This window comes from Orcinus orca, chromosome 11, assembly GCF_937001465.1.
Source record: "Orcinus orca chromosome 11, mOrcOrc1.1, whole genome shotgun sequence".
NCBI lineage: Eukaryota > Metazoa > Chordata > Mammalia > Artiodactyla > Delphinidae > Orcinus > Orcinus orca.
The window spans coordinates 102,414,971-102,433,274 of record NC_064569.1 but is presented as its reverse complement, the minus strand read 5'-3'; the positions used below and the strand labels follow the sequence as shown (position 1 = coordinate 102,433,274).

The 18,304-nt window shown below is 50.4% G+C and overlaps 1 protein-coding gene across 1 annotated transcript in view; it reads right to left on the bottom strand.

The window, feature by feature from the left end:
* The window catches only part of MOV10L1 (Mov10 like RISC complex RNA helicase 1), a 44,545-nt gene that overhangs the window by 7,309 nt on the left and 18,932 nt on the right, over positions 1-18,304 (bottom strand). The window contains exons 11-18 of the mRNA XM_049694351.1: positions 15,249-15,426; positions 14,882-14,952; positions 11,684-11,775; positions 2,269-2,327; positions 1,718-1,815; positions 1,211-1,319; positions 759-928; positions 116-262 (exon numbers count right to left, since the gene is read on the bottom strand). Coding sequence (XP_049550308.1) covers positions 116-262; positions 759-928; positions 1,211-1,319; positions 1,718-1,815; positions 2,269-2,327; positions 11,684-11,775; positions 14,882-14,952; positions 15,249-15,426 — 924 coding nt within the window. The remainder of the gene's footprint in view (positions 1-115; positions 263-758; positions 929-1,210; positions 1,320-1,717; positions 1,816-2,268; positions 2,328-11,683; positions 11,776-14,881; positions 14,953-15,248; positions 15,427-18,304) is intronic.

The following is an 18,304-nucleotide window of genomic DNA, read 5'->3' as shown; positions in this document are numbered from 1 at the left end:
TAGCTTCAGCATTTAACATAGCTGGGAACGCCCAGAACGTCACTAAACCTTCAGGAAGGAAACAGTCCTCGTGCTCTGCTGCGGTGTTGGGACAAGGTCGGGGGAGGACGCTCACCTCCTTGAACCTGCAGGTGGCGTTCACACGGACCATGGCGCCCAGCCGCAGTGCCTGGCTCTCGTGCAGCCGCAGGCACACAAGGTCGGCCGCGCTGTTGGAGGGTGCGCACACCAGGATCCGACTGTCCGGCAGAGCGTGGAAGACCTTCCCCAGGACACACGGGAGGCAAAAGGGGACGGGTCAGCGGCCAGTGCCAAGCCCACCCATGAGGGCTCCTGACGTGGACTTGCTGCATGGGCCCACGTCACCCCTCATGCGTCTGAGCCTGGCCCTGCCACTGTGTGCAGGTGGTGGAGTCCCCGTCTCCCAGACCCTAAACTTCCCGGGCCTGGGTACCCACAGGCGACCCGAGTCCCCAGCGACGCAGGACACTGAACACAATGTCCACAACTCAATTTAAATCTCAGTGGAGGCGCCAGACACTTGTGCAGTTTCGATTCTGAAGTGGAGCGACTCCTGTCTAAACGTAGGAAATGAGCTCTTAAAGTCCTATAGCCACATAACAAACTTTGTTAAATACGAAACAACTGGGATTTTTCAAACTCTTTCCAACGTTCTGATCTATGGTTTAAACTGATGCTTCCCGATGACAGGAGCACACAGCTCTGTTTACCGCGACCCCGTCCCCACCCACCATTACCTGTAAAACAGCCTCTATGATGGTCACCGTCTTGCCAGTCCCAGGAGGTCCGAAGAGCACATAGGGGATCGGGCGGCAGTCTCCACTCAGAATCCTCCTCACCGCCAACTTCTGGTTTTCGTTCAGCAGGGGGTTGAAAAACTCCTCTCTCGCTTTCGGGGCTCCGCTGACTGCATCCAAAGGGAGAGACAGGGTCGGCGGAGGTCACGGCTGGTCCCCTCACGACCCGTCCCAGCGCCACTTGCTTCGGGATAGTCGGCTGAGAGCAAAAGCATAGGCCACTCCGCCCACTCCCCGCGTCACCTGTGCAGTGTCACCAAGGTGTTAAGAGTGGTTGTTAACAGGTGGACAAGAGCAGCCCACCATCAGGAGGGTCAGAACACATGTCCCCTCGCCTGCCCGAGATCCCCCCCACCAAGTCCTGCAGGAGCTGGCTTGGTCCCCAGACTCACCCAGCCTGCCTGTCTCTGTGGCGAACGCCCACGGCCCTGGTGTGTCCTGGGCACCCGCTCGCTGCTCCTCTGGGGTGTGCTTAGTTTGGTCCTTCAAGGCTTTCCTATTCTAGAAAAATCATGCAGAAAAATGGCTTAAAAAGAAAGCTTTGGGACTTCCCTGGTGGCACAGTGGTTAAGAATCCGCCTGCCAATGCAGGGGACACAGGTTCAATCCCTGGTCCGGGAAGATCCCACATGCTGCGGAGCAGCTAAGCCCGTGCACCACAACTACTGAGCCTGCACTCTGGAGCCCACGTGCCACAACTACTGAGCCCGCGTGCCACAACTACTGAAGCCCATGCACCTAGAGCCCGTGCTCCACAACAAGAGAAGCCACTGCAATGAGAAGCCCGCGCACTGCAAGGAAGAGTAGCCCCCGCTCGCTGCAACTAGAGGAAGCCCGTGTGCGGCAACGAAGACCCAGCACAGCCAAGAAAATAAAAAATAAAATAAATAAAGCAATACCTTGGAGGTGGGCTGTCCGTGGTTTTTGATGTCTTGTGCGTGTTTCCAATCCCATGTCATTTGGGGAGACTGTAAAATGACTTCTTCTGGAAACAACACTTTTAGAACAAGAAAAAGCGAGAAGGTAGACATTACTGGGAAGCTTCAGAAAGATGAACAGAGGCAGCTCGTCCTGAAGAAATTCATGTCTGTGTATTCCTCTCCTCTCTGGCCCTGTGCACTGCTTCTCACCTACAGCATAGTGCCAGCACCGCATATTCTTGGCAACAAAGCCATTTACTTGTCTATTTGTAAGTACAAAAATGAGTTACATTTAGGGGGGAAAGCAGAGTGCAATCATTTTATTTTTAACAACTTAAGCATGCTATTTCTACATAGCTGAAATTGTAAGAAAACACTGAACGTCCCCAATAGAAAGGAAAACACTGGGTATCACATAGTTTTACTTCTAATGTATGAATGAAGAGACTGTGGTTTAGACAAACTTTTACGTGACGCTTCTAAAAATACTCTGGGAAGATGTAACACCGTCATCCCACAAAAGTTAATACCTTTTACGCCCAAGTGGACAACTTGTTCAAGTGCAAAGTGACACCGTCTGCTGGTGGTCCTGTGGGAGAGAGTGATGTGGGTCAGCATCCTGGGACCCTTAAGAAACACTCACATGAGACCAGGCTGGAGGAACCAGCAGGAGTTTTACAAGGAAACTCTCAACACCTGTCAGGACAGCAGGGATGCCTTCCTTTCTGGGAATATTCCTGTTTTAATGTATAAAGTGGACAAGTAGAAAAAGGAGGAAATATAGCCTGTGAACTGTCAGAGCTGCATCAATAGGAAAATAACTTTGATGGTAAAGATTCACTCCTGTGAAATTTACTCAGAACAACAGTAAAAAAATAAACTGAAGCATGTTAAAAATGCTAAGTATTGGGGCTTCCCTTGTGGTGCAGTGGTTAAGAATCCGTCTGCCAATGCAGGGGACACGGGTTTGAGCCCTGGTCCGGGGAGATCCCACACGCTGCAGAGCAACTAAGCCCGCGAGCCACAACTACTGAGCCTGCGCTCTAGAGCCCGCGAGCCACAACTACTGAAGCCCGTGCGCCTAGAGCCCACGCTCTGCAACAAGAGAAGCCACCGCAATGAGAAGCCCGCGCACTGCAACGAAGAGTAGGCCCCACTCGCCGCAACTAGAGAAAGCCCGCACGCAGCAACAAAGACCCAACGCAGCCAAAAATAAAAAAATTAAATAAATTAAAAAATTATTAGACAAGCAAAACAGCAGGAAAATAAGAAGCATCCTCAGGGGAAAAGTTAAAAGAAACAGACCCAGAAATGAACTAGACACTCAATTAGCATACAAGAAGTTCAAAACAGTTGTTATAAATACATTTAAGATTTAAAGATGGACATAATGGTTGAGCAGATGGGGAATCTCTACAGAAAAGACCCAACACAGCCAAAAATAAAATTAAAAAAAAAATTTAAGTTTATTAGAGCAAAAATTGATTCGAATCAGGCAGTAAAGCATCCCATTAGCAGACAGAAGAGCTCTGAGGAGATGCTCAAAATGAAAGACTTCTACAGGCAGAAGGGAGCAGGGACAGGAGGGATTTAGGCCAAAAGGCGGGCTGGGGCAAAGGTCACTGTCCTTGAGGGGATGGCAGGGGTCATTCAGGGAGACGACCCCCCAGTGCTAATCAGGGGGTTCCTGGCTGACTGGTTCACAATTCCATTTCTGGGACAGCCAAGACTGCAATTCAGTAAAACCTCAGTTTGGTGACGTGGGGCTTAGTATAAGCGACTCCACTGTGGGCCTGTTCTCCATTTTTTTTTATTTTTTTGGCTTTGCCTCACGTCAAACGGGATTTTAGTTCCCTGATCAGGGATAGAACCCCTGTGCCCACTACAGTGGAAGCGTGGAGTCTTAACCACTGGACCGCCAGGTAAGTCCCTGTTCTCTTGTATTTTAACACAACAAAAAGAACAAAAAATGGAAAATAAAATTCCACCTTCAATGGAACAAGATGACCAAAGCTCCAAAGCACAAAAGAAGAGAATGCTCAGAAAGGAGCATCTGGCCTCGAACAAGCAAAGGCACGAGAGCTGGTTCAAGCCACCTCAGAACTCCGGCCACAGGTGGATTTACGGATTTCTGGAAAATGCAGGTCACCGTCAGGGCCCGCTCCCACAGCGCAGCGTTCTGTGGGCGTGTACGGGGCCAGAAGGAACCGGAGCCTCACCTGCAGGGCCCCAGGCTCCTGGCAGCCCCATCACCCCTGGGATACAATAAACTCCACTCAAGAGGAGCAGCAACCAGAAAAGACCCTCCTGGGACTTAGCAAGGCTGTGACTCCAAGAAAGAAAAGACAACTTAAAGCAGATGAATTAAAGAGGAAGAAACCTTCCAGTGGGAAGTCACCACAACAAAGACTCTAAAACGCCCGAGGAAACCAGACGTCCCGCCAACTTGCAGCCCAGCACCTTACCCCTAACAGCATGAAAACAGCATGAAAACACGAGCCAAACGTTTCCCAGGAAATCCTTGGAGCACATTATGGGAGGAATTCACCGCACAGAACACCACGTTTTTCATCTTGGGCCTATAAGAAAGGTTCGACAGAAAGTTATCCAGTTGAAATATCCATCTCCTGAATAGGCTGAACAAAAAATTATTATCTCAAGAAATGCCAAAAAGGAAATGAATGTAATAGCTCAGAACAGAAACTGACCCTTAAAATTCCTTAACACAATTAATCCGAAGGACAGCAAGACACTAGATGGTAAAATACCAGCAGTATTTACTAAAACAAAAAACAAGACAAAGACACGGAGATGGAAGCCACGAGAGAAAAGTAAAGCAGCTGGGTGGGAGCTAACACAATGACAGACAAGGATTCCAAAGGAGGACAAAGAACAGAAAGAAGAGAGGACTTAAAGGAAGCTCTCCCAGACCCCATACGGCAACGATGACAATTCTCCCTGTATTTTACCATCGTGGTACAAAGATGTAAGAATGTTTATTGCTTCACTGTCTGTGACAGGAAGAAGCTTAGAACCTAAAGGTCCAGCAGGGATAATAAAGACCAGAGCAAAACCCAACGGACTGGGAGTACCCTGGTGGCCCAGTGGTTAGGACATGGGCTTTCACTGCCGTAGACCCGGGTTCGATCCCTGGTTGGGGAACTAAGACCCCACCAGCCACGCAGTGCAGCCAAAACCCCCCCCCAAAACCCCGACAGACTAGAGACAGAGACACACGAGAGAATACTGATGAGGCTGGAAGTCCATCCTTCAATGAGACCAGTAAAGCCGACAAAGCTCTAGCCAAACTGACAGGAAAAGAAAGGGCAGACGTGTTGCCAGTCCTGGGAACGAGAGCGGTAACGTCAGCAAAGACTCTACAAACACTAAACGAACAATAAGGAAACATCATGAGCAATTTCACACAAATACATGAGATAACGCAGATGAAACGCACAAATCCGTAAAGACACACACACTACCAGAGTCCATGTGGCAAGAAACTAAGGTTCTTAATCTCCTAAAGAAACTGAATTTGTAGTCAGGAAGCTTCCCACAGAGAAAACTTCAGACCTAGAAGGTTTTGCTGGTGAATTCTACCAAGCATTTAAGGAAGAACTGATGAAAGTCATATTTTAAGGCAAGACAAGAAAACTTTAAACATAAACTTGTTCTCTGCCCTTTGGCCTCCTCCCTCCGACTAGTGTGTATCTGCATCTGCGTTATGTGTTAACCTGACCTCCCCCATGGCAGAAATACCTGCTCAACCAAAGACTGATTTTTCTCCTTCTGGAGCCAGCCATGTAACTCCTTAGAAGATAACATTCCTTTCTCAGTCCTGTGAGGGGTCACGGTGACCCACCACTCACCTTGTACACGTGCAGACATCTTTGGTGGACTTTATGGACAAGGCCAATGTGTCGTTTCCCTTAAAGACAGTGATTGGTGCAGAACAGACAGGTCAGACGACCTGGGGAGACTCTGGGCTGCAGTGAATGGTAGTTCTCAGCTTAAATACTTATGACCTTATTAGTGTTACCAGCTCTATCACCTGTATTCTTCCTATTCTTCCTAACAACAAGATTATTGCTTCCTGCATTACCAAATGTGTGACTGAGCCCCCGATAAAAATAATGATGACTAGGTGACCTGAAACAATTGACCAAATACATAGTTCCATAAGCTCAATGACTGCAGCAGAGTAACTCTAGATGTGGGAAGAAGCAACCAGCGGGAACCATTTCCTGGACCATAAATGACTAGAGCGACAGGTGGTCCGGAGGCTTTGGGCTATACTGTTAACAGGGCCTAGTCCAGCACACTGAGGAGCCCAGCAATGAAATCCCCATCTGAGCTGGGAATGAGCATTCCTAGCACCATGGGACAAAACGGTCACTAAATGCCTCCCAAACCTTGGTTGAAATTAAGACCAAAAGGGAGGGGACTGTAACATAAAAAATGTTGTCCACCCTCCAGTTCTACAAGAATCAAGTCGTTAACCACTGCACAGTACATCCCAAAAGGAATTCAGGGAAGATAAGGATGAAGCATTTGTGCTCTGGGAAAACTGGCAGAACTGGTCCTCAGATAGTTAGATATTTTCAGGAGAAAATTTTATAAACCCAGTATTCTGCTTCTTCCCATGTTCAGAAAAGCACTAAAACCATTAGCTAAGGCATCTGTTCCGTGTGAATAGCAGTGATCTCCCACCAAACTGTGCTTGGTTGCACACACCCCTTCAAATCACACCTATACTGGTCTCCGCCCTACCTCTTGGGAACAGTCCTCAGAGCTTCTGAAAGACTGTCGCCCAGGTTATAATCCTCAGGTTAGCTAAGATAAAATTCTTCATTTGTTTCTTAGATTGACTACTGATTAATATTTTTGTCAACATAAGTAATACCCATTCTACACAAACTGTCCCAGAAAATGGAAGAGGAGGTGACACCTTCCAACTTACTGTGCGGCCAGTGTTACCTCGTACCAAAATCAGAAAAAGATACTTCAAGAAACTAAAGACCAATATTCCTCATGAACATAGACGAAAAAATTACTACAATTTTAGAAAATCAGATCTAACAATATATAAAAGGAAATTACATCATGGCCAAGCGGGGTTTATTCTAAGAATGCAAAGTTGATTTTACAATCAATGTAACTGACTATCTTAATAGACCAAAGCTGAAAACCCACATGATCATCTCAATAGATAGAGAAAAAGCATTTGACAAAATCCCATATCCATTTTTGATTAAATAAATCTCAGCAAACTAGGAGTCTATCTCCTTAACCTGACAGGGCCAAATACAAAAACCTGCAGCCCACACAGCACTAGATGGTTGAAGAGTGAGCGCTACTGGCCTAAGATCAGGAACAAGGCAAGGACGCCACTTCCCGCCACTTCCTACTTAACACCATTCTGGAGGCTCTAGCCAGTGCGAGGCGAGAAAAAACAAGATGCATCCAGATGAGAAAGGAAGCAGCAAAACCGTCTTTATTTGAATACATGATTTTACTGTATACACAGAAGATCCTATGTAATCTGTAAAAAGCTACTAGAACCATCAAGTGAGTTTAGCAAGCTGGCAGGATACAAGATTAATATACAAACATCAATTGCATTTAAAGAGTCAGGGACAAATTTGACAAAAGATATACAAAACCTGTACAGTGAAAAGTACAAAGCACTGCCTAAAGAAATGAAAAACTGCCTAACTAGATGGAGAGATATACCATTTCCAAGGGTTAGAAAACTCAATATTAAGATGTCAATTCTCCGAATACCACTCAGCCATAAAGAGTGAAGTAATGCCACTTACAGTAACATGGATGGACCCAGAGATTATCGTACTAAGTGAAGTCAGACAGACAATGACAAATATTATTTGATATCACTTATATGTGGAACCTAAAAAGTAATACAAATGAATCTATTTACCAAAAACAGAAACAGACTCACAAACATAGAAAACAAACTTACGGTTACCAAAAGGGAGAGGGGAGAAGGATAAATTGGGAGTTTGGGATTAACAAATACATACTACTATATACATAAAACAGACAGCCAACAAGGACCTACTGTATAGCACAGGGAACTGTGTCAAATATCTTCTAATAACCTATAAAGGAAAAGAATCTGAAAAAAATACAAACTATATAACAGAATCACCTTGCTGTACACCTGAAACTAGAATATTGTAAATCAGCTATACTTCAATTAAAAAAAAAAAAAAGATGTCAATTCTCCCTTAAGTGGACCTAAAGAGTCAATGTCGTCCTGATCAGAATCTCAAGAGGCTTTTTGTAGAAACCGACAGGCGGATTCTAAAATCCACATGGGAATACCAAAGACCTGGAACAGCTACAACTCTGCAAGAGAGGGACACAGTGGAGGCCGTGCCCTCCCTGATTTCAAGACTTATCACAAAGGCACAGTGACCGAGACTCTGTGGTGTAGGCTGCAAGACTGACAGACGCACCAGTGGAGCAGAATGGACAGCTTAGGGATAGATCCACATGCGTACGCCAATTGGCTTTCTTTTTTCTTTTTTTTTGGTTTTTATAAACCTTTATTTTAAATGTTATTTTAATATATGTATTTTAATTGGAGTATAATTGCTTTACAATGTTGTGTTAGTTTCTCCTGCAGAACAAAGTGAATCAGCTATATGTACACATATATCCCCCTCAACTGGTTTTCAAAAAGGTGAAAAGGTCACTCACTGGACAAAGGACAGTCTGTCTTTTCAACAAATGGTGCTGGGACAACTGGACAGCCCCCGCCAAATCAATCCATACCTTGCATCACTTGTAAAAATTAACTCGAAACAGATCACAGCCCTAAATGTAAAACTTAAAGCTGCAAAATTTCTAGAGAAAAATGTAGGAGAAAATCTTTGTGACCTTGAGTTTGGCAGACTTCTTAAATGCGTCACCAAAAGCATGATCCATGAAAGAAAAACCGATAAACTGAACGTCATCAAAATTAAGAATTCCTGCTCTTCAAAAGGCACTACTAAAAATGAAAATACAAGCCACAGCCTGAGAAAATATTTGCAAAAAACATACCTGATAAAGGACTTGTACTGAGAATATGTGAACAACTCTGAAAACTCAACAATAAAGCAAACGATACAGAACGTGAACCACAGACCCGAGCGGGCACCTTCACGAAGGCCGAGTGCCGGCTAGCGAGCGGAGGAGGCGCTCGGCGTCAGTCATCACAGCAAGGTGAGCCCTCACTGCACACCGAGCCTGAGGAGGAACCACCGAGCACCCCAGGGCTGTGCACGTGGGGAGCACGGTGGGAACACGAGCAGTGCGGCCCCTTGAGGAGAGTCTGGCAGTGTCTCAGGAAGCTCAGTGTACACCTGCTGCCGCCTGCAGCCATGGCACTGCCAGGCGCTTACCCAAGAGAAATCAAAATGCCTGTCCACGCGGATGTTTACAGCAGCTTCACTTCTAACAGCCAGATCTGCAAACAGCCCAGTGTCCACCCACAGATGCCTGGATTAGTAACCTCGGGTATGTTCTTATGATGGAGCATTACTCAGTCATAAAAAGGAATGAATTCATGCAAAAGCAAGGCTGAATCCCAAAGTAATTAAGCTGAGTGAAAGATGCCAGGCAAAAAAGAGTAGGTCCTCACGTAAATTCTACAAAATGCAAACTAATGTGTACTGCTTGGGAGCTGGGGCTCAGAGAAGGAATGACAAGGGCAGCAGGAAACACCTGCGGTGCCAGACCTGCCTGCAGTCTTCACCGTGAAGCTCGTTTCACGGGGTGTACAAATGTCAACACCATCAAGCCGTACACTTTAAACAGGCGTAGATTATTTTACGTTCATTACCTCTCAGTAAACCTACTTTCTTAAAAAGGAAAAATGCCTGCACGTAGCATAAAGGTGCAGCCGTCCGCCCGTCCAGAGGGCCCGGCCTCTTGGCTCTGTCCCTCCTGCTGCACTGCGGTGCCGCCCAGTCCTTCCGTTTGTCAAAATAAGTGGTAAATACAGATTTTTTAAAGTGTGAAATCGCCTGATTTTGAGTAACAATGCAAAACCACCAAAAACTTATGTGGGGCGAGCAAACCCTCTGTGCAGAAGCAGCAGCCACTGGCCCTCGTTCCCGCCTCGCTCCCCACTTGGACGGCTGCAGACAGCATCCCCTCTGAACTCAGATTCCGACATCCTGCCTCGACCTCAACTTCCTGTCTTTCCAACACTCTGGGTCAGGAAACTGCCCGGTGGTCTTCAGCCCCACGGCCCTCTGGCTTCTTCCTGGTCACTTTCTTCCTAGGCTCACGCCCCACAGCGCATCCGTCCGCCCACCTGCCCGTGTCCTTCGGTCGGGCGGCTCTTGCACCGACTGCAGCAGTGTTTCCTCTGCCCCCGCCCCCGCCCCAGGTCCACATCCTCTTCTTTCTCTGCGAACATCCTCACCTCACGTCCTAGAGCGACAAGGAGCCCTTACAAATTCCCACTCACCATCGGCTCCCATCTCATGTGTGCCCAGCACAATGGAGGACGTGTGCCTCTGCCAAAGACCATGGCCTCGGCCTGGGTCCGGAGCCCGCGACCCCACGCGTCACTCCTGCTGCCTGGTCGCCACACCCACCTCACTGGCTTCACACGAGCGGTGCTGGCTCCTCTCACTGTAAGCAGCAAACCAGGCAAGGCCGCCCGGACCCTGGGCGCCTCCTCCTCACTCATCTCTCTGTCCTGGCTTCTCTGCTTTCCCAGCCAAACACCCTTCAAAAGGGCCAACTCCACGCTTGCACCATCCATTCACCTGCAACACCTTCCAACCTGGCTGCAGCCCAAACACTGAAAGAGTTCTTAGACAAAACACGAAAAGCACTGGTATACAAAAACCCTGATAAATTCCACTATCTTAAAACTACCACCTTCTGTTACTCAAAAGATATTTTAAGAAAGTGAAAAGACAAGTAACAAACCCAGAGAAGTTGTCTGTAACAGGTGTATCTAAGAATAGTCTAGCATAAAGGATACAGAAAGGACAGCTACAAATAATTTAAAAAATCAAATTATAGTCAATAAAAGACACGAGGAAGCATTTCACAGATGAAGGAATTTTACAGCCAATAAACAGGGGGACTCTTGACCTTAGAAGTAGTCAGAGAAACATACATCAAGACCATAGCGAGACACAGCTCACACCTACCAGGCAGGCACACGCCGAGGGTTTCACAAAATCAGGTTTCGGGAGGGCATTACAGACCCTGAGCTGCTGGGGCACTTCTGCCACCACGTGTACAGCTGGAACATTAGCATCCCCCAAACCCCGAGCCCACCCCGAGTGCGCAGCCGAGAAAACCTGGGGGTGGGTGTGCACGAGGAGACAGCGGGTGTCCACAGCAGCCGCCAGAGCGCGGGCAGCGCTGTACCCACTGGCAGGAGGGCAGACGCGCCCGGTGGGGCACAAGGAGGCTGCGGACACAGCCCGCAGACCTTGTGTCAGCAAACCCACAGCTCCAGACCACAGGCGGCAAGTGCAAAACAGCTGCAACTAACGCAAACACTTGCCCGTGTGTGTGTCTGTGCGCAAACACACCAACTTCTGTTTTAAAAAGTAAAGGAGAGAGAAACACAAAATCCCAGCTAATGGTGGGGGCTTGGTGGAGGAGGGGGAGAGACAGCTGGTGGTGGTGTCCCCGCCTCGTGACACGTGACAAGTGAGGTGGAGGAGGAGCGGCTGGTGGTGACGGCACATGAGGGACCACGGATTCTCACTTAAGATCCAAAAAGGAACCGACATGCAAACGCTTACCAAACGGCTGGTGACAAAGCTGTGACCACAGAGGCATGTGACACGGGTGCAGGGAGCCCGCTCACAACCCACGAGCACGCATGCCGCCCCCTAGGTATCAAGGGACCGAGGAAGGTGAGACAGCCGCCCACCCAGAAGGAAGAGTCCCTGGAAGCGTTACCTGTTGTATGTAAATTCCACATCCATAGGTTCAGAGTTATATGCTTGTTCAAACTCTGGATTAAGTTTAAGGGTTACATCTTCTTCATGAATCTAAAAATAAACAAATCATTGACTTTTTATACTATGTACTTGATTTCTTGGGACAATCTCCTATTCATATTCAGCAACTCATCATGAAGCATTCATCCTGCAGATCTGAGCTGAAATCTGGCATCTGAAATGAGTACAAGATGATGGGAAAGGACTCAGTCACCACGCTGTTCCGCCCCCACCCCCAGCAGCACACCTGCCGACGCTTCCACCGGGCGTGCGGGCTCGCGAACACAGGGTGTGCAAGACAGGCCGCCACCTCTGAAGGAGACACATGATCGACCGCAAAGAGCAGGGGGTGCCGGCCATGAGACCCCCTCCCCCATCAGGACAGGGAAGCAGACATTCAGGGACCCTCCAGCCAAAGCTAGGTCCTGCATAAGAATCCTCAGAGGAGCAGGAAGGAAACCCCACGCTGAGAGGAGCTGAAACAGCACGGGAACACTAGGCAGCGGGGCCTCCCAAGAGCTGGGGGCCAGCAAGGGCAGAAGCTGCGACGTGAAGCTCACAGTACCCCCTGCTCTCGGCAGAAGCAAACACAAGCCTCTTAAAAGGAAAGCAAGCCCAGCACAGGGTCCTGGGTTTCCCAGAGATTAAGACAAATGAAAATGAATCTGTAATCACAGACCATCAGGCACACAAGGAAACCACCAGCAGTGAGGACTGACTTGAATTGCTATCAACAGATTGAGGCCCCAAGGACATCATCTACTGATGCTATCATTTACAGAAATTTGAAAAACTATGCAAAAAAAAACAAACTGGGAAAACCAAGATAAGCAAGCATAAGATAACATAAAACCACACAATAGGGCAGCTCTCATGAGTCAAATAGCATTTAGAAACAAAAACTCTGCTTATGGAGCTAAACTCGGAGAGAAGGGAACAAGCAACCTGTTTGCTCCCAGCAGACAGGGAGGCCCTCTGCAGAGGTGCGCATGGGCCAGGGGCAGTGCTGGCTCAGCCCAAGGAGGCTTCCATCCACCCCCCCCCCCCCCGCCGCTCCCCGAAGCACCACGCTCTGCCTGCCCCACCATCCGGGGGCGCTCCTGAGGGCCCCGGTGCCTTCATGGCACCCAGGCCACTGCGCTGGCCATGGGGTTCCGGAGAATCACGGAAAGCAACAGCCAAGACCCGAGACAGGACAGCTTTAGCGGGCACCCATCACTCAGGAGCGGCCAGCTTCACGGACGGTCCCGCGGGAAGGTCGGCAGGGCAGCTTCAGCTCTGGACTCGCCAGCCTGGGAGTCAGGGGCCAAGGGGGCCTCACCCCTGAGATCCCTGGTCCTGCTTCTTCTGAGGTTTTAGTCCACAGGGCAGTCCTAAGGGCACAACTGGTCTACTCTCTGGAAGCTGAGATGGTCACTTGGCCATTCTGGGCTCCTCACGCCCTTGCCAACAGCTAGGGGGTCTCACGCTGGGGAGGGTGATGGGCCCTCTAGCTGAGGCTGAGTGGCTCCTGCCCTGCAGTGGAGGGGGCACCCGGCCAGGCCACCTGTCATCAAGGAGAGTGAGCTCCTGCCCCAGGAAATCCCGGCTCTGCTTTCACAGGCGACAAGGGCTGCAGCTGTGGCCATCTTTCTACAAACGCCCCGAAAACCCCCTATCCACCCCGCCCCGTGCTCTCCCTCCTTTCCCAGACGTGGGCCCTTGTGGCCATGGTCACGGGCCCTGAGCATGCCCCGAGGAGCACAGGGACAGGAGTGTCCCGAGACGGGGCCTTGGCCCTGTGCGGGGAGTGCTGAGTGAGGGACGTGGGACCGCCCCCTCGGGGGGTGAGGGCCTTGTCTGCAGAGCTGGGTCAGTGCAGGACGTCAGGCAGGAGCAAGATGCTTCTGAAGGGAGAGAGTGACGTGGATGCCTGTGCAGGCAGGGAGGCTTCCGGTGCCCAGGACACACGCCCTCCAGGGCGGGGACTTATTCTGGGTAAACCACAACACGCGAGGCCTAAGAGGCTCGCCCGACCTTCAGGCCTGGTCCAGCGGCCTGGGGCGTGGGGACAGCGCATCCCGTCTCGAGGGTGGTGGGAGCATCCGCGTCCAAGCTTCTCTGACTTGGTGGGAGCGACACTACCATGAGGCCAGGCGGGGGCACACTTCTGCCACGGGCCAGCCTGCACCCCGACCTTGCTCTCCAGGCACAGCTCGCCCACCTGAGAGGCCCACTCGACTCAAAACACCACCTCTTCTGCTTCTATCGGCCCCAGCGGGCTCGTGTGATGCTGTGGTCCTGGCTGGCGCCCCGGCAGCCCGTACGGCGAGGTCTGCGGAGTCCGAGTCCCCAGCCTGGAACGGCGGCCCCTGCGATGTGCTCACGGCCTCTTCTCTTGCCTTTCCCAGCCTGCAGCGGCCGTCCCTGTGATGTGCTCACAGCTTCTCGCCTTTGGAGACGCCTTCTGGGCCCTTTCCACTAACAACATCCTTGCTGTCTTTTACGGTGATCAGATGCCACTTCCTCATCTTCTCGAGGAGAGGAACGAGTCTCCACACTGGATTATTCATGCCCGTCTTCCCCTTGTCCCTGGGGGCACATCGCCTGCTGCCCCAGCGAGGGCCCGGCCCCACCCTTGGGGGAGGCTCCGCTGGTCCTCGTACCCCCCAACCCCAGCTCGGGGCTTCGGTGCCCCAGTTCCCACATCAGGCAGCGTGCGGGCTCCGTGGGTCCCTCCACGCGGCCCCCGAGCTCCGTCCCTGCGCTGTGCCCGGCAGGGAGCAGGGAGAGTAGCTGGAGAAGCCCTGGCCGCGCTCAGAGCCGCATGGGCACGGGGCCTTAGACCAACACAGCCTTCCCCGTGGAGACACCAGAGTGTTCAATGTGTAGGTGTGTTTTTCCTTCGCAGGTTCTCTCTCCTAGAACATATTCAGAACGCCGAATCTGACTAAATGCACGCCTTACATGTGATGTACTTAACAGGTAAGTGTGTTTTACACGGCTGAAAGTGATAAGATTTCTTTACACATCACATTTATTTAAATATTCATTTGATCCTCAAATTTTCCAAAATACCATCAACACCAGGGGACCCCCATCCCGAGCTGAGGCAGGAAGTTTACCTCTGCAACCGTCCGCTGGGCTAGTCCAACATGAACTAACAGTGGCCTCTCACCTCAGTCACATAGCCGATGTACTCGATGACGTGTCCGCTGTACTCTTGAGTTTTTAAAATCAGTTTATCACCTAGTTAAAAAACATTACCACACGTAAAACTACAAAATCAATAAGTTTTTTTTTGCTGTACTGTAAAATCAAACACTCTGAAGAAGTGGAGTAAGACAAAAACATTACTGGGATCAACAGCTTAAAATCACATCAGTGTGACGAGAGAGAGGCTGGCCAAGTTCTGAGTGAAATTATAACCCAAAGCAAAGAAAATGAGCGTGACTACTGCGTTGCCAGTTAAAAACATTCTTTTTCCTGACTGTGGTTCAATGTTTCTAGTCCATGTAGGAAAACATGACACGTAACAAACCTACCTGTGTAAAGAGAAGGTCTACTTTCAGCTAATCCTGGGACCTCCAGAACCAGCAAGTCCCCGTTTCTTTTCAAGGTGACCCCACTCATACTATACTCTTTCAGTTCTATTTCTGCATGAATCTCCTCAAGCCAGAGCAAAGTTGAAAACTTCTCCTTGTGATTTGACACGTTCAAAAGCTGAAAAAGAAGCCAGCGAGATAGTGAGCGCTGAGGACCACTCCACACACACCCACATCAGGAAGCCAGCAGCTCTGGGGTGGGTAAGTCCCACGGACAGACGAAACAGCCTTCAAACACTGACGACTGGGCAGCTCAGGGCAGTGGCCCTGAGATGGGGAACCATCTGAGTGAAGCCCCAACCGCCCAGCTCCTATCAGACAGAGCCTCCAAGCTCTGCTCAGAGCGAGCCCGGGGCAGCCATGTGAGCCCTCCGCCACGCAGAGGTCAGCACACGAGCGTGAGAAACCACATCGGATGGGGAGATGCACGTGATGGGAGCAGAACGGGGCTCCTCAGCCTCGGCACTTCCGACACCGGGGTGGACCGGTCTCTGGGGCAGGGCTGTCCCGGGCACTGCACAGTGTTTAGCAGCATCTCTGGCCTCCACCCACTAGATGCTGTTCACACTCTCAGTCGTGACAACCAAAAATGTCTCCTGGGGGGAAGTTCACCTGTTGAGAACCACGGGGTCAGAGGTAACAAATCCCAGAACTCACACAGGGCTGAGAATGCTGTGGGTCCCACCAGCCCAAATGGAAAGGCTTCAGGTAAAGGGGCACTGGGTAGAGTACTCAGAAGGAATCAGCCCTATATTAGAAACAACTCTGGTCCCTCCTAACAAGGCTTCTTTTTTTGCGGTACGCGGGCCTCTCACTGCTGTGGCCTCTCCCGTTGCGGAGCACAGGCTCCGGACGCGCAGGCCCAGCAGCCACGGCCCACGGGTCCAGCCGGCCCGCGGCACTCGGGACCCTCCCGGACGGGGGCACAAACCCACGTCCCCTGCATCGGCAGGTGGACCCCCAACCACTGCGCCACCAGGGAAGCCCCTAACAAGGCTTTAAAGCCAGGCTTAAAAGTATCTGGCCATTTCCAAGTAACTTAAGTGCATCCCAGAACAAAGTTCAAAAATATTTTCAAGAACGGAAAAATATGAAATACCCAACAAGGTAAGATCCAGAATGTTTAGTGTCCAAACAAAGATGGCCAGGCACGGGGCTAAGCACAAGCTACAACCCATGAGGAGGAAAACCTATCAACAGAGACAGAACCAAAAACGACACCTGTGATGTAACCAGTATCACAAGAACATTAAAACACTTGTTGTAACTGTACTACATACATTCAAAAAGTTGAGGAAAAAAAAAACTGAAGAAAGCAAAGGTGAGGAAAGACTAAGCATATTAAGTAGAAACAGAAAATATAAAAAAAAGAGCCTAATTGAACTTGTGGAGATAATAGCAACAATGTCTGATGATATCAACAATGTCTGACATAAAAAAAATACTGGGGCTTCCCTGGTGGCACAGTGGTTGAGGGTCCGCCTGCCGATGCAGGGGACACGGGTTCGTGCCCCGGTCTGGGAGGATCCCACGTGCTGTGGAGCGGCTGGGCCCGTGAGCCATGGCCGCTGAGCCTGCGCGTCCGGAGCCTGTGCTCCGCAATGGGAGAGGCCACAACAGTGAGAGGCCCGCGTACCGCAAAAAACAAAACAAAACAAACAAAACACTGGATGGGACTGCACACTGCAAAAGAAAAAATCAGTGAACTCGAAGACACAGCAACAGAAACTACTCAGAATGAAACACAGAGGAAAAAAGACCGAAGAGAAATGAACGGAGCAGCCGTGAGCTGTGGGGCAACTTCACGTGGCCTCATACACATGTAATGGGAACGTGGAGAGCGGGGCAGAAAGAATACTTGAAGACGGAATGGCCAAGAACTTTGAAATTTGAGAAAAACCGTAAATTCACTTTCTCCAGTAAGCTCAAAAAACCCAAGCCAAGGAACGTGAAGAAAACTACAGCAACTCACACTGTAAATTAAATTCCTTAAAACTAGTGAAAAAGAGAAAATCCTAAGAGGAGCTAGAAAAAAACACAGACTCCGTGCAAAAGAACCAAGGTGAGAAGGAAAGCAGAGCCCCTGGAGAAACGCCAGGAGGGAGGATGTGCGGGGCAGCGTCTCTGCAGCGCCTGCCCAGAGGTCAAGACCGGGCGAGACCCGCAAGGCTGACAGACCAACCACTGCAGGGGATGCTCAGGTCCCCCAGAAGGATGGGAGGAGCCCCAGGAAGGGGACCTGCGTCGGGAGGCGGTTACAAGGGCACAGGAAGTCAGGAAGTACTGGGGTGCCACATGCGTGAATTAAAGAATCACAAAGGGGCAAGTACTGTGGAACCTTAGACCATACAGCACTTTTTCATGACCATTACTATCATACTATCATGAATGCTGAAGACACCTGTAACTGCTACGCTCACGAGGAGATCCCTTCCCGGCGCCCAGGCTGCGTTACAGGAGAGGTGCAGGCGTGCTTCCGGCACACGATGGTCCCAGAAGCTGTATTTGCATCGGCATCAATTTCTCAGCCCCGAAGTTCTTCTTGAAGGTGTTTTAGGGCTGGTTTGCTGCTCCGGCCTCAGTTCAGGCCCTGCAACCATCACTGCAACAACTGCCTGGTGGATCTCCCCGCTTCCAACCCACAGTCCTGCCCACATACCCTCCTTGGTGCTGCTCCATCTGTGTGGTCGTGCCGTCCCTGGACAGTGCCCAGTGCCCCTGCGGCACCCTCCCCGCTGCAGGACGCCAGTGTGACCCTGGGGTGGGGCACCTCAGGCCGGTGGCACAGGCAGCATCGCAGCACCAGCACCGGGGGCAGCTTCTGGCCCAGCCCTGCCGCGGGCCCAAGGCCCAGCAGACAGACGGCTCTGTCCATCAGTCCCAGGGCAGGCGTGCTCCTCGGTGCCTTCAGCTTCCTCCCAAGCCTCCTTTCCTCTCCGCCTGCCACCCCAGCTCTCCCAGATCAGGGCTCCCTCACCCTCCACGAATCTCTGGCA